The 14,801-nt window shown below is 30.3% G+C and overlaps 2 protein-coding genes across 3 annotated transcripts in view; one reads left to right on the plus strand and one right to left on the minus strand.

The window, feature by feature from the left end:
* Window positions 1-3,632, minus strand: part of LOC142319535 (dolichyldiphosphatase 1-like) — a 36,203-nt gene extending 32,571 nt beyond the window's left edge. Inside the window, exons 1-2 of one of the 2 annotated variants that reach the window (XR_012755209.1) lie at window positions 3,440-3,632; window positions 1,641-1,741 (exon numbers count right to left, since the gene is read on the minus strand). Coding sequence is in view for 1 of the 2 variants with exons in the window: in XM_075356921.1 (XP_075213036.1) it covers window positions 1,641-1,741; window positions 3,440-3,539 (201 nt within the window). In the remaining variant the exon portion in view is untranslated. The remainder of the gene's footprint in view (window positions 1-1,640; window positions 1,742-3,439) is intronic. The other variant, XM_075356921.1, reaches the window with a different exon arrangement.
* An 834-nt stretch (window positions 3,633-4,466) lies between these two features.
* Window positions 4,467-14,801, plus strand: part of Tgt (tRNA-guanine transglycosylase) — a 38,471-nt gene continuing 28,136 nt past the window's right edge. Inside the window, exons 1-3 of the mRNA XM_075356922.1 lie at window positions 4,467-4,823; window positions 10,798-10,887; window positions 13,724-13,877. Coding sequence (XP_075213037.1) covers window positions 4,683-4,823; window positions 10,798-10,887; window positions 13,724-13,877 — 385 coding nt within the window. The 5' untranslated portion in view covers window positions 4,467-4,682. The remainder of the gene's footprint in view (window positions 4,824-10,797; window positions 10,888-13,723; window positions 13,878-14,801) is intronic.

Here is a 14,801-nt window from a genome sequence, read left to right on the forward strand (position 1 = left end):
CCATATGATCACTGGTGATGAAATGTGGATCTCATATACCAATCCTGAGATGAAACAACAATCCATGCAGTGGTGTCATTCCAGTTCGTCTGGAATGAATGAATGAAAAATTCAAACAAGCCCAGTCTTGAAGGAAAATCATGGAACTGTATTTTGATACCAAAATTGTGTGCTTTTGATTGATTTCATGGAACCTGGAACATCCTTCACATCACAAATTTATCATGATACACTTTGTAAACTGCATTTTCATTCAAAGCAGACGATGGGGAATGCTGAGATCAGGAATTATTTGTCACAATAATGCACGTCCACACATGGTTACATGCACAACACAATTCAAAAATTTGTATGGGAAATTTTTTATCATCCCTCTTACAGTTCTATCTTGTACCCAATGACTATCATATCTTCCTACATCTCAAAAGTGAAGAGCTGAAAATCTCACTGCAAAAATGATTACAATCCTAGGCAATGAAACTTTACGCAGTAGGTTTGACGAAGTTTGTTTCATAATATCAAAAGTGTTTAGAAGAAAAGTGTGATTATATAGAAAAATAAAGTAAATATGTAAGTATCTGAAACCATTAATATTTTTTTTAACTGTTCCCATTTTGTTACAAATTGATCCTTACTTCTGAAGCATGCCTCCTGATCTGTAAGTGTAAGGTCAGGTTTACATGGTGGAAATTCAAAGATTTCCCAGAGAAGTCACTTTAATTCTTGAAACAGTTTTGTTGCAGTGTTATGCAGAAACTAAATCCCATTAGACACTTCTGTTCTGAATAGCACGTCAAAGTTTTTTTAAGTTTCAACACATATATCTGCATTAACCAGTACTTCATAATCCAGGAAAATATCCCTTTGTTAAACATATCCCACCACTACATCAATTTCTGCTGTTTCAACATTAATGTGCAATATCCAAGTTTCAACTTGTCACAATGTGGTTAAGCAGTATGTCTCCATCATTTTGGTAATGATAAAAGAATGTTTGAATTACACCACGACTTTCCTTCTTTGATGTACAAGTGCCAACATTTTTAACACCCACCTGGCACAAAATTTTTTGTAACTAGTTTCTGCATTAAAATATTGTAAATCACTGAACAAAAAATATTTGGAAATTCATTTGAAACTGTAAGGTGTTCATTTACAAGGTTCAACTTCTCCAACAAATCATTATGACCAGATGGACAATCAGAACATTTTTCATCAATATTCATTCGACCAAACAATCGACACCATTTGATATATTTATCTTCACACATTTTACTTGTTCCATAAACATCCCAAATTTTTTTGTGAAATTCAGCAAAAGGTTTGTTTTCTGAAGTTAAAAATGAATTACTGCTCAAATCTCACACTTCATGGGACTAATTTACAAAGCACACATTAAGTTACGTACAGTAATTAAAATGAATATGTCTGGAGTATTGTTGCAAACACATGACTACTGATTTGAATGAATATGCTAAGCAAGCACAATAAGTTTTCAAAGTATAAATCTGGACAAAATTTGAAACTAACCTTACTTAAAAAAAAAAAAAAAACACGCTTCACATTTACATATATAGACATAAAATATAATCCGCATAAACATCAAAATACAGATAAAATTTATAATAGTGCACACTTACTGTATGAACATCACGTCTAAATAGTATAAGGGCAACAAAACCTGAAAGTATCCCAAATGGTGACAAACTGGATACTGCTAATATTTTACCTAACCAATCACCTGTAAAATAAAAAGAACTTGTGATAATTTCAAGAACAATAGATCAATTTTAAGTTGACATATACTTCCAATATTTATTTAGACAAAATATGTTACTTTAATAAGTCATCACATTTCACCTAATAAAAGAAAACATCTTTCAACTGTTACAATTTCATTACAGATTTACAAATTATTAATATAACTTGCATATTGATAACTTATTACACAATACTGTATTAAAATTTTTACATACACCACATATCTACAATGTTGTTATACTATTCTTTTGTCCCAGTCTTGATTTTTTTAGCATTACAGTTAAGGGTAATGCAGAAACATTAAGTCGCTTATTTTCAACATTAGAAACGACTATCTGCTTCCAAGCATAGATTAGGTTTTCTACACGCGAGCTATAGATGACTACATTAAATAAGGGAGCAATCTTCCAAATGTAGAATCAGAATCTACATAAGAATATTTTGAATTTTATCTTACAATATTGTGACTTGATAGGGTCAGAAAAAATTAAGGTTCTGCTTTTAATTCTAAAGTTTTCATGAAATGATGGATGAAGCATTTTTAAATAGGAAATAATGTTATGAAAACTTAAAAAATAATAGGCAATTTTCTTTAGTTCCAGTAGTGCCAAAATTGATGTCTGATGCATTACAAATAAGTCGGAAATTAGCTTCAAAAATTTTATTATTAGCATCATTTTTATTAATTAATTTTTTTTTCATTATTATCATCAAATATCCTTACAATAAGATAGCCCAGTAGTTAGCAAGAAGTACTAGTTTCCTAAAGAAACTTCAACAACAAAATAAAAAAAGGAAATCAAAATCTGCCTAAATACAAAAAAAGACTTTGAAGCAGTTAATAATACTTGCATGAATGTATGCAAATATGAGGGTTTTAAGTATTCAAATTTTCAATTAATACATAGCAAATAATCAAGCCAAATGTACACTTTGATTTCATTTACAACCTCAATATTTTTAAGGAATAATCCCCCCAACATTCTTATAATTTTAAAAACTATCAACCAAATCATAACTATATATCCAAACATCAATTAAATGACCATGCAGTACACCAGTCTCATTTACTAATGAGAATTTCACACATTAATCTCAGAGTATATTCAAGATGAATTACCCCAATCCCTATTTTTAAAATAATCATTCACCTAGAATCCAAGCTTTATCTAACAAATATCAAGCAACAAAAATTTTTACAACGTAAATACAGCCACTATTTAGTGCTTAATTCCAGTTCTAAAAAAATCAGTCCAAATTTAACCAAATATCCAAAATAAAACTACTCTTCTAAACTGTAATATAAATTGTGAAAACAGGAAAATGCAAAATAACAGTAAACAGGTTTTTAATTTAATTTTACATGTGTTCCCCAAATCATTAATGTCAATATAACGTAAATCTGAAAAGACAAAAACCTCAAGTATAACCAAATTTTGCTATTTTATAAGAAAAACTACTTTAAAACCTAAAAAGTGATCATTAATAATACTTTTACGCTTTAAACAAGTTTTAACATATTAGACATAAACAAATAAAGAAAATGACATATTATGGCAAACAAGTTTGTACATTTTGAACTAAATGGAACAAAGCAAGGTTTGTAGCTTTCAATAATTCAGAACATAAAACCGGCTAAAACATTTTTATAACTGAAACTAATTAAATGAATACTTAACTTTTGGATATTCAACAAGTGTTAATTTTATGGGGACCCAGTCTAATTCGTCCACGTTGGAACGTTCAGATAATAAAACATCTTCCTCCGAAGCGGCCATTTTTTTGAAGCTTAAATTACCCTAGAGTTGTGGCAAGACAGCTACTCCAGCTAGTAACCTGCGTCCTGTAGCGGCCGTGATATTATCCTTAAAATTATCCCAGCTAATTTTGAAAAAACAATTTCTGCTGTTAATGAATATTAAGTATATTAATATTAGTAGTATATTATTATTAAGTATATTCTATAGTAATAAATGTAATTATCGTTATTGAAATTCTATTATTCCGTATATCACGCTAATAGGTACTTCAAAATCTATTTTAGCAATGAAATTATTTTTATAACTACATCATTAAAATTAAGTCTGGGATACTGAAGATATGAACGACCAAACCAAATCACTATTTTCCATATAATAAAAATAAATTTTTTCTGTGGTGTAGCGGCAAGATCTAAAGTATTCTTATATTTGGTCAATAAGCCATGTGCGATATGTGTTAACGAGCAGTTCGAAGGAAATACATCTTAAGGATGTCATTATCTCACTATGAACAATTCCCAGAGACGAAAAAGTACTTTGCTCACAAAAACTGGGAGACGGATATTCTAAAGAGAAATCTAGAAAATGCTTTCCTTCAGTGAAACTACCACATTGATGGCTTTTTCTTCACCTTACTGTAAGTTAGAGAATGACGTCCTCAGCCACCCGGGAGAATTCAACAGGATGCCGATCGACGCGGCGTTCGCAACATTTGGAGATGTTACCCCGAGCATAAATATAGCAGTAGTTAGGAATTTCCAGGTTTTAACATTTACTACCAGGCATTTAAAGTTTTCAATATTGTACAGAAAAAAATAATCATAAAAAATATTGTACAGAGATACTATGTATGTAATGCAGTATTTTTGTTTTGGCGATACTTTACAGTATCGATACAATGCGTCTTCAAAACTAAACAGCAAACATCGATGTTAAACACTTGAAGCCCGGCATCCACGTTATCGTTGTGTTTAATCGGTTCGAATGATTTCGATTCAGGTTGTATGGTGGTTAGGAATATAGTTAACATTCTCTGTAAATAGTTTTGTGATTATCATATCTAATCTTGAATTGTTATAATCAAAGATTTTAGATAACTAAAAGAACTCATTTATCAGCAGCGGGAGTGTTATATAAGAACAGAATCTACGTTCGGACAAAATGTCGACCACCCATGTAATAGATTCATGTTTGAAATTTAACATTGTAAAAGAATGTACACATTCCAAAGCGCGAGTTAGTCAAATGATGCTCCCTCATTATAACATTACAACTCCAGTTTTTATGCCTGTGGGAACTCAGGTAACATTTCGAATTTTTTAATTAGGTTATGTTTGTGCATATATAGTGATTTTAAGCGGGGTACTGACAAATTTTTAATTTATGACAGTTTTCTCGGGAAGTTGAAAGAAGATCGTGTTCTGTTATTTCAGCCTTAAACTGCTTTAGGAAAATATTTAACAGAAAAAAATTAGGGTTTTCGGTTTAATGATCATTAATTTTTGCTAACCAACTAAGAAAAAAAGATTTCAAAGCTGTGTGAAGTTTATTCAAAAAATAAAATTTGAAAGCATATACTAAAGTAAGACGTATTTATGGATCGGTACTTGTAATTTTTTCTATTAACCTTAAATTGAGATATAACAAATTTTTACGTACTACACTTTTTTGCATAACTTATAAAAACTTTATTCGAGTCTGAATAAAGCACTGTGGCACTGGTGGTGGAATAGTTTTTTAAAGATTGTTGATGTACATTATTTATTTCTTGTGTTTGTTTTTTTACTTCCTTGTACGAAGTAAAGGACGTATTGTGATCGCGAAAAATATCGGTTTTCAGATTTTAACGGTAATATCCATTTTGACCATCCCTAAATACATTTTGACTAGTTTCGGCGTGACGTATGCATGTATGTATCTTGCTTACTCAAAAACGATTAGCCGTAGGATGTTGTAACATCTAGTTATGTACCTCCCCTTTGATTGCAATTGAACCAAAAGTGTCCCAAAAAAGTCCAAAATCCCAAAACATTTTTTTCTTAACTGTAGTAATAAGCCCTCATTGAGAGCTTTTCAACATTATATCGTAAGTGGTACTTATTTTCCATTGGTTCCAGTTATAGCCAAATAAAATTTTAATTCATGAAATATTTGGAACATTGGTTCAAATCAGACTTCATCACCTTTTTCGTTTTAACTTTTTTTTTAATTTAAATAAATTGATTTATTAATAATTATTAACCCTTGATTGTAAAAAAAAATTACAATACATAATTATTCAATGAGTATAAAAAATCAGAAGTTATAAGTGAAATAAAGTTTGTTGTACTTAAAAATGTGTACGAGGTGCTACCCAAAAGTTAGGGGAATTTGAATTTCGCGCACGAACCTTTGCCGGTACGACCTGCAGCCGCTAGATGTGGCTCTTTGTGAATCAGTGTTCCAACAGCTGTGACGGTGCGTTGCTGGATTGTTGACTTTTGTGCGGTTGTGTAACGTTGTGTTTTACTGCTTCGGCGACGTTCTAAATGGCAGATTTTAAAGAGCAAAGAACCTGCATCAAATTTTGCTTCATGCTTAAAAAACTGGTGCAGAAACCCATCGCATGCTTGTGGAAGCATTTGGTGGCAATGCTATGAGTAAAAGTAAAACTTTTTTGTGGTACAAACGATTCAAAGATGGACGAACGACAGTCGATGACGATGAGCATTCAGGAAGACCATCAACAAGCACAACACCGGAAAATATCGCGAAAGTGCGAGAGGCTATTGTTGCAGATCGTAGACAAACAATCCATGATGTTTTTGCAATCGTACAAATGTCATATGGGTCCGTGCAACGCATCTTGTCGGACAATTTGAACATGAGACGCATTGCTGCAAAATTCGTACCGAGACTGTTGAACAGCGACCAGAAATAACATCGCGTAGCTGTCTGTAGTGAATTGAAAAATTCAGCAAGAGATGACCCTAACTTCATCTCCAACATCATAACCGGTGATGAGACATGGGTGTACGGGTATGACCCTGAAACTAAGCAGCAGTCGTCGCCAAGTTCACCACGGCCAAAAAAAACTCGCCAAATTCGCAGCAACGTGAAGCCCATGATGATTGTTTTTTTCGACATAAAAGGCATTATCCATAAGGAATTTGTTTCTCTTGTTCAAACTGTCAATGGGATGTTCTTTTGTGTAGTTTTGAAGCGGTTACGTGAAAGCATTAGGCGCAAATGTTCTGTGGGGTAACAACAGCTGGGTTCTGCACCATGACAACGCGCCCGCGCACACTTCGCTACCCTGTTCGCCTGACCTTGCCCCGTGCGACTTTTTTTCTATCAAAAATAAAATTTCAATTGAAAGGCCGTCGTTATAACACAATTGAGGGCATTCAGGAAGAAACTCAGAACGTGCTTCGAACGCTCACACCTGCAGACTTCCAGGGGTGCGTGGAATCATGGGAGAAACGCTGGGATCACTTTATCAATGCCCAAGGGGATTGATTACTTTGAAGGAGACAGTGGAAATTTTAAGTTATGGTAAAATTCCCCGAACTTTTGGGTAGCACCTCGTATATGCAATTTAATAGGCATTGATACATATCTGTATGTATATGTAATAGATTTGGTGAATTGTTAGATTAATTGAAAACTATAATTTAAAATCGTATTATTTTTGGATTTTCTTGTTTAATTTTATTTTATTCTGAAATTTCTGTTTAATTTTATGTACATTAAAGTTAAATACAGAGTGACTGAAAAATAGACCCACACAAAAACAACATATACATTGCAAAAAATTCTTATTTTGTCGTTCATTACTCCTCTGATATTGTCGGTCAATATTCTCCCGTAGTCGGAGTTGATCATCATTTTGTTAATTTGGTTTTTGTTGCCAATCATTTAATCACTCATTGGTGTGATATAATTCTTCTGATCTTAATTTGTGTACACATCCTCTACTTTTCAAATTTTCTCTTTATATTATCATCCTCTCTTAATCTTTTTATTCTTTCCTTGGTTTTAACATTTTCTTGTTTTTTATATATATCATGTTCACTTAATTTTTTTATTCTTCCCTTGTTCTTAACATTTTCTTGCTCTTCATATTCATCGTCTTGTGGTTTTTTTTTAAATTATATTTCTTCATGTTATCTTTCCTTTTCCTATATGATTATTTCTCCTTCATTTTTGTTGATTCACCAAATAATCCAGTAACAAAAACTGAGCATTTTACACCATATGGTCAAAATTAAAATTTGTAACCAGTATACAGGAAGATGTTCACTAAACAGAATAGTTTATTATAAATTTTATTTATACGACATAACCGAAAATCTATAACTTTTGTTAATCAACAACTCATGAAGATATGAATAATACTGATCTTGTAATACAAGTAATAAAGGAACTTTTACTCTTATTCTAATATTTCATGTAAGATTGTTTAATTAATTATGATATAAATATTTAATGTTAATAAAAACTAATATTTCTGGAATTGTGTAACTGTCCATTTTATTAATGAACTGGAGGATCGTATCTCACTTTCACATGAAATAAGTTTAAATGAAGTGTAGCAAAAAATGTATATATGTAATTTAATAGGCATACAAGGAAGTCATGTAGTGTCCACATCAGATTTTTATGTTTGTGAAAGTGAAGTGCTTCTATATGTTCTGTATATTTTAGTGAAAAGCTGTGCTGTTTGTTATGCATACTTATTGAAGTTAGAAGAGCCAAGTTTGTAGATCTCAGGTAGATCAGATCTGTTTGTTTTTATGCAATTTTGATTGTATACATTAACATTAAAGGAAGAAATCTAAACACTGGACTTTAAATAAATGAACATGTAAAAACAATTGTAAATTAATAAAACATTTAAATCGTATATTCTTTGAACTCACAAACATTAAACAAAGAGCTCCATATATAAACCAAACACCACTGCCACAGCCAATGGTACAACACTCAGTGGTTCTAGTGGCAATTGGAGGTGAATCTAGTTTTAGAACATCAGTTAGTAAAGAATTAGGTGACGATTTTATTTTTTTAAATGTAAAATAAATTACTGCAGTCAGTTAAAAAATTACTGCATTCAATTCAAAAATTAATTCTATATTTTTCGAAACTTTGTATATATTTGATCACAAAATTTAAATAGAAATGAATGAATGAATTTGAATAGAAATGATTTTAAATTGAAATGAATATATTTTTTTAATTTATTTGTCACATTTGTTTCAAAATTGCATTAAGTTGTTACATGTTATGAAAAGTTTTCAGAGAAGGCTTAAGAGTATCATTAAAAAATGATTTCCGATATTTTTTTTATGCTTCTGCTCACACTTAAAAACAAAGCTGAAGAGTCTAACTTTGTTTCCATTTGAAAATTATGTTCCCTGTAGATAATTGTATGTAATAGATTATATGAACATATAATTGTATGCTATTGTATTTTCAAATTAATCATATTTGAATTATATTTTCAAACTGGACTTTAGGTGAGATATCTCTTTAATTTAAGGAGTATCTCCTTAAATTTTTAAATGCATGACTTGTCATAAATAGTTTACGTATCAAACTATTCTCTTTCTGTGTAACTGTTATGCTTAATTGTGAATACATTAATTTCTATTAATTTAAGGTTACTTGCTATTTATGACTAAACTCTTATTTGGTCCATGGTATTGCACATAGATGGCATCATTTCTAATTCCTGTACACCTTCCTCATCAACATGCAGTCTTTGTTTCCTCTCGCACCATTAGACTTTTGTCAATCTTGCCGGTCAGCTAACTTCATTTAATCTTACTTCTTTATATCTTAAGGTCTTTATCAACACCACATAATTTTTCTCTATTTGCTCTTTTAAGGTTAGGAAAACCGCAGTCTCAGTGTATAAGTATTCATAAATTTGAATAATGACAACTTTTTTCACATAATACTTACTTTGATAAATGTCTTAAAATCTACTCTATAAACTAAAGATGGGACTATTTTTCTCATGAAATTTTAACTTTAAAATATCATTCAACTGTTCGAAACATACATATCAATTCAGAGTGGCACAGAAAAAAGGGAGGTTTTTAATGGAGATGTGTAACAGAAAATGTGGTTATTTCCTCTTGGTTCCTGCTTTTCAGTTCTTTGTTAATGACTTAGGTGAAATTTCTTTTAGGATGATCAGGTACAGAAATAAATGATATATAGTCATGTTAGAAGGTTTTGGAGACTGCAAAATTTTACTCCTAAAAATTGCCTTACAGCTGCCATCAATATGTGATATTTTGTTGAAACTAGTTGTTTATTAATCACTTGTTGAAAATTCTACAGGTTTTTGGCAGTTAGGTTTCCAGTATGGCAAGATAGTTCTAGGGGCCACATTACCATCATCATTCTCAAAACATTTGGACCCACTTTGCCTTTTGTCCCTACATTTTGCATATCACAAAAACCTTTTGGTTATGTATTGGGTCCTAATGGAACTGAATAGGATTTCGCTTTGTCCAATACTGAAAACTTTGTTTATTGAATTAATACAGATGGAAGAGGGCTTTGTCCGACATTAATAGTTTTTAATGATATCCTCATCCTTGTTTTCTTGTACCATACATAATTTATTTTATAGAATAGTTGCCATATTAGAAAATTATTGGATTTGAATTTTGCAGTGATCTGTAATTTGTGTAGATGGTACTTTTAAGTCCTGTGAAAACTTTCTTTGGATGCTTAAACAATGTAACTGTAAAGGCTTACGTCATAACATAAAACTGAAATTATGGCTTCTTAATTAATTGTTGGCTTCTTATCATAAAAACTTGGACAGCTTTTCTTTTATCTTCTCTAGCATATACACTATTCACACATTTAGATTCTATCTTATTTTTTTTTTAAATTCAGTACCCGTGTATTATTGTATGTGCTGATGGAGCAGTGTAAGTCATGTATGTCATGATGTCCTTAGTTTAAGTGATGTCAAGATTTTTTATTTGCATGAGATAAGATTTTCTATCTGTCTGGATGTGCATGATGTAAACCATTTTATACTACCATGATAATTAAATGATAAAATATCATAAGTTTTATATGTGATTGAGTCCTACCAACCTCTCAGGGCTGATAACAGTTTTCAAATTTAATGTTTCTCTGAGACGTAATTACAAAAAAACTAAACAAAGAAGTAAATTTTAAATTGATATCTAATGCGTTTGTTATATTAGGTATCTAATTTCATTACTAATTCATTTGTAGCTAATAGTGTTAATTTTGTGTTATACAGGGTACTTTAAAAGGATTACTACCAGAGCAGTTAGAAGCATTAGACTGTCAAATAATATTGGGTAACACTTATCACTTAGGAACTCGGCCAGTGAGTATTAGTAGATACCGAATGTTATAAATTTTGAAATTTAAATTTTATTGCATGATTAATATCTTTTAAACAATATATACCAACATTTTCATTTTATTATATTTCTTATTTTATTTTACTTTCTGAAATTTTTGTGGAATAAGATTATCCGATATAATGAGATTTGTTAAGTTGTGGCATGTGATCAAGGCTTATAAAAAAATTTATAAAATTGTTATTAATTTAAAAATATTAATGGGATTGTATTTCTGTAAAATAATTCATAATTTTTATTTGTTTTTACTTTTTTATTGTAAGTATGAACTTCTTAGTTAACAAACTAGATAGTATGTAAATTCTGTCAGTTATGAATATTTTGTATTATGTGTTTTATTGTTCCATTATTTTCTTATTACCAGATAAGATCTTTTATATTCAGTAATACTCAATATATTTTAAATCTTAATTAACTTTATTCACCACTTTATTAGTTCAGGTAGTTCTGAGTCGTTTTAACATATTTCATTTTCTTTGTATAGCCATTATGAATGTTTTACACTACGAATTACTCTGATAATGTATAGTCATGAGAGATGTGAAGTTAGAGGAAAAGACAAAATTTCATGTACACTCAGCCACTTTGAATAATATAATACTTGCTAACTATTTATACTACTGCTGTTCATTTTTATTACAAATCATAATGTTCTATCTAAATTCAGCATCTGTTGAAAAAGGCTTTAAAGTGATATTAAAAAGGTCAAGCTTTTTTTTTTGAAACAAGGAAAGATTTGGTAAGAAAATTTTTAGGAAGAAGTATTGTTATGATGTAAACATGATGTTCGTTATGTTTTACATATCTTAATAATCTAAAAGGAGGAAACTTTCAACAGCAGCCCCTGCTGCTGAAAGGCTGTTGATTAAAAATCAACAGCCTTCTTGATCTGCTTCTGCAATTACTTCTCTAAAGATATCAGAAAGTTTACTTACATCAGATGTTTTACTATTCTTTAGGAACTCAAGAAGTCATTATTAAGGAATTACTGGAACAAAGAATGATCTTTGTCGTTATGTGCATAGTAATGCCTGCCTTTCTGTATTCAGAGATGGTTGTGAATTCTAGAAATAAGTTAAGTTATTACTGAGTTGGTTTTAGCGTATCTTGACAGGTAAATTGTAAAGGGTTTTTTATTTATATTTATATATGTTTTAATAAACGGCAGTAACCATTTTTTTTTTTTGTAAAGAAATTGTATTTGACAAATAAGTGTTAATTGGTTCCACGACACTATATAATTAATATTACTTCTGTATTGTAATATAGAACACTACAAACTCTTTTTTTTTATCTTTCCTCTTACATTGTAATTATGTTGAGATTTAATTGAATAAACTAGCTCCTCTTTTATAAACAACTGCAGTGTACATCTGGAGGGAGGTAAATAATAAATTTTTATGCATGAAGAAGGAGAATGTGAGCATCGAAGAGAGGGTAAAATACTCATTTGATACCCTTCTACATTTTGATAAAAAAATTAATTCATTAATTTGTCTTGGCTGCTCAGATTGTCTGAGGTTTTAGAACTTTTTTAGGAACAATCATATTAATAATAGTTATAATGAGTGACTGGAACTATAGTAGACAGCAGGCTTGATTAGAATGCTGTCTTAGTAACACACAACTAAACAATCATAGGATTCATTAACAAAAACAAGATAATTCAACTAAATTTCAATCTTATTCCAAAATTTCAATAAAAATTAAAATTATAAACAGTACAAAACAATTAGCAACATAAGTAGCATCTTAAACAACCTCAGGGGATAGTTTTGTTTCAGGCAGGTTTTTAGTTCGTTTATGCCATGGTGGCTAGGCTGTTGAATTCTATTAAATCTATTGGCCATATATTTCATTATCATTTATTAATAACTATCTGGCAAGTTATTTTTGTTTAAATGTATGTCTGTTTCTAGTTTAAGTAAAGACAATGTTCTGTTTGAGTAGTAAGTATTTAATTTTTACGTTAACTGCTGCTAAATTTCCTGATACTTATATATCTAATATCAGATCCCTTAACTCTAATATCATTACCATAAATTTATTGTTTACATCAGATGTTTGACTACTCTTGAGGAACTCAAGAACTTGTTATTGAGGAGTTACTGGAACAGAGGAAGATCTTTGTCGTTATGTGCATAGTAATGCATGCCTTTCTGTATTCAGAAATGATTATGAATTCTAGAAATAGAGTTCATCTCTTCTGCAAAGTGGCAGTAAGTTTCAGCATCCTTTTAAAAGAGCTCATGCTTATGAACATATCATTTTATAGATATCTTAATTTTTCTACTTTTTAAAAATTGTGCACTATACATAATGGCACAAGTTAAACACACATTTGTCTACAAGTTCAAATAACACATAGTAGCCTTATAAATAGCAATGGAATTAAACTTTGTAAATAATTTTATAAAGAATGAACCTACAAAGATATTAAGCACACATGCAAATTTTATGTATAATACATCTTACTTCATTTACTTAGAAAGGCCGTGTCAGACATCAAAGATCCAAGGCCTTGTAACAAGCCTCCTGCACCTCTGATGATCTTTTGCTTCCTCCCTCCAGCCCTGCCCAAGAATTATATGTATATAATTCACCTATATTATATAGGCGATTCTGAGATTCTGAATGAATAATTTCACTTGACACTCTGAAAGTGAGTCATTATTAATTTCTATTATTAATGCATTCATCATTAGATCTTATGACATAATTTGTATAGGAAAAACTTCCTCTGCATTTATTTTATACAGCTATTTGCAAAAGCATTTTTGTTGATAATGTTTCATTCAGGGACCTGAATTGATTAAGAAAGCTGGAGGACTGCACAAGTTCATGGGATGGAAACGTGCATTATTAACAGATTCTGGTGGATTTCAGATGGTATCACTTTTAAGTTTAGCTGAAATAACCGAGGAAGGTGTCAAGTTTCAATCACCATATGGAGGTAATGCAAAATTTGCAGGTTGTTAGAATGGTTGCCTAGTAAGTGGAGTAAATATATGTGTAGATAATAATACAAAAAAAAATAGAACAGATTTTGCATTATAGATATATAAAGGAATAAAATTTCTAAGTTAATTTATTACTTAGGGAGGTTCTACTTTATACATTTAATTAATAAATTTTTCTGATGGCTAGCTTTCTGATTATAGCTTACCATCTGATTGTGATTCAAGTAAAATAGTCAGAAAACTTTAAATCAGACTAAAAATTTGTTAGTTAAAAGTCATTTTTAACTTTAAGATGATGTATTATAAATTGCATCACAGTTTTTCTTTTTTCTTTCTTTAATGCTTCAGAGTTTTTAATTTTTAAAATAATACTGTGATGTTAGCAAGCTATCAAAAGCATTGAGGGGTTAAATTTATTATTTGTATGTGCATAATTAATAAATTGGCTTAATTTTATGCTGTAAATAGTACAATTATATCTGAATAATCATGTAGAGCTTGGTTTTAGACTGTAGATTATTATTAATTGGTCTGCAAGGTTGGAGAAAACCTAATTTATTGTTTTTATAAGATCTAAGGTTTTTCAAATCTTGCAAGCCATTTAATAATCAATAAACATTCAATCACTGACTCGGATACAAATTTAAAAATAATGGAAATTGTAAAAGGATGTGATAATAATAAAAAATTAAATATTATAGAAAAATTTCATATAAACAAGTATGAGGTGTGGCTATTAAATAACAAGACAAATGCTGTAAAATATTTTGTTTTAAATTTATACATATTTAGTTATTATCCCCTTCAATATACACCCTTCTTCTATCACTACAACACTCCATGCGAATTTTCCAGTGTTTGAAACAGTGCTGGAAGTCTTCTTCTGTGAGATCTTTCATGATACGTGCCGCTTTTTC

The sequence above is a fragment of the Lycorma delicatula genome, chromosome 2 (assembly GCF_047948215.1).
Source record: "Lycorma delicatula isolate Av1 chromosome 2, ASM4794821v1, whole genome shotgun sequence".
Classification (NCBI taxonomy): Eukaryota; Metazoa; Arthropoda; class Insecta; order Hemiptera; family Fulgoridae; genus Lycorma; species Lycorma delicatula.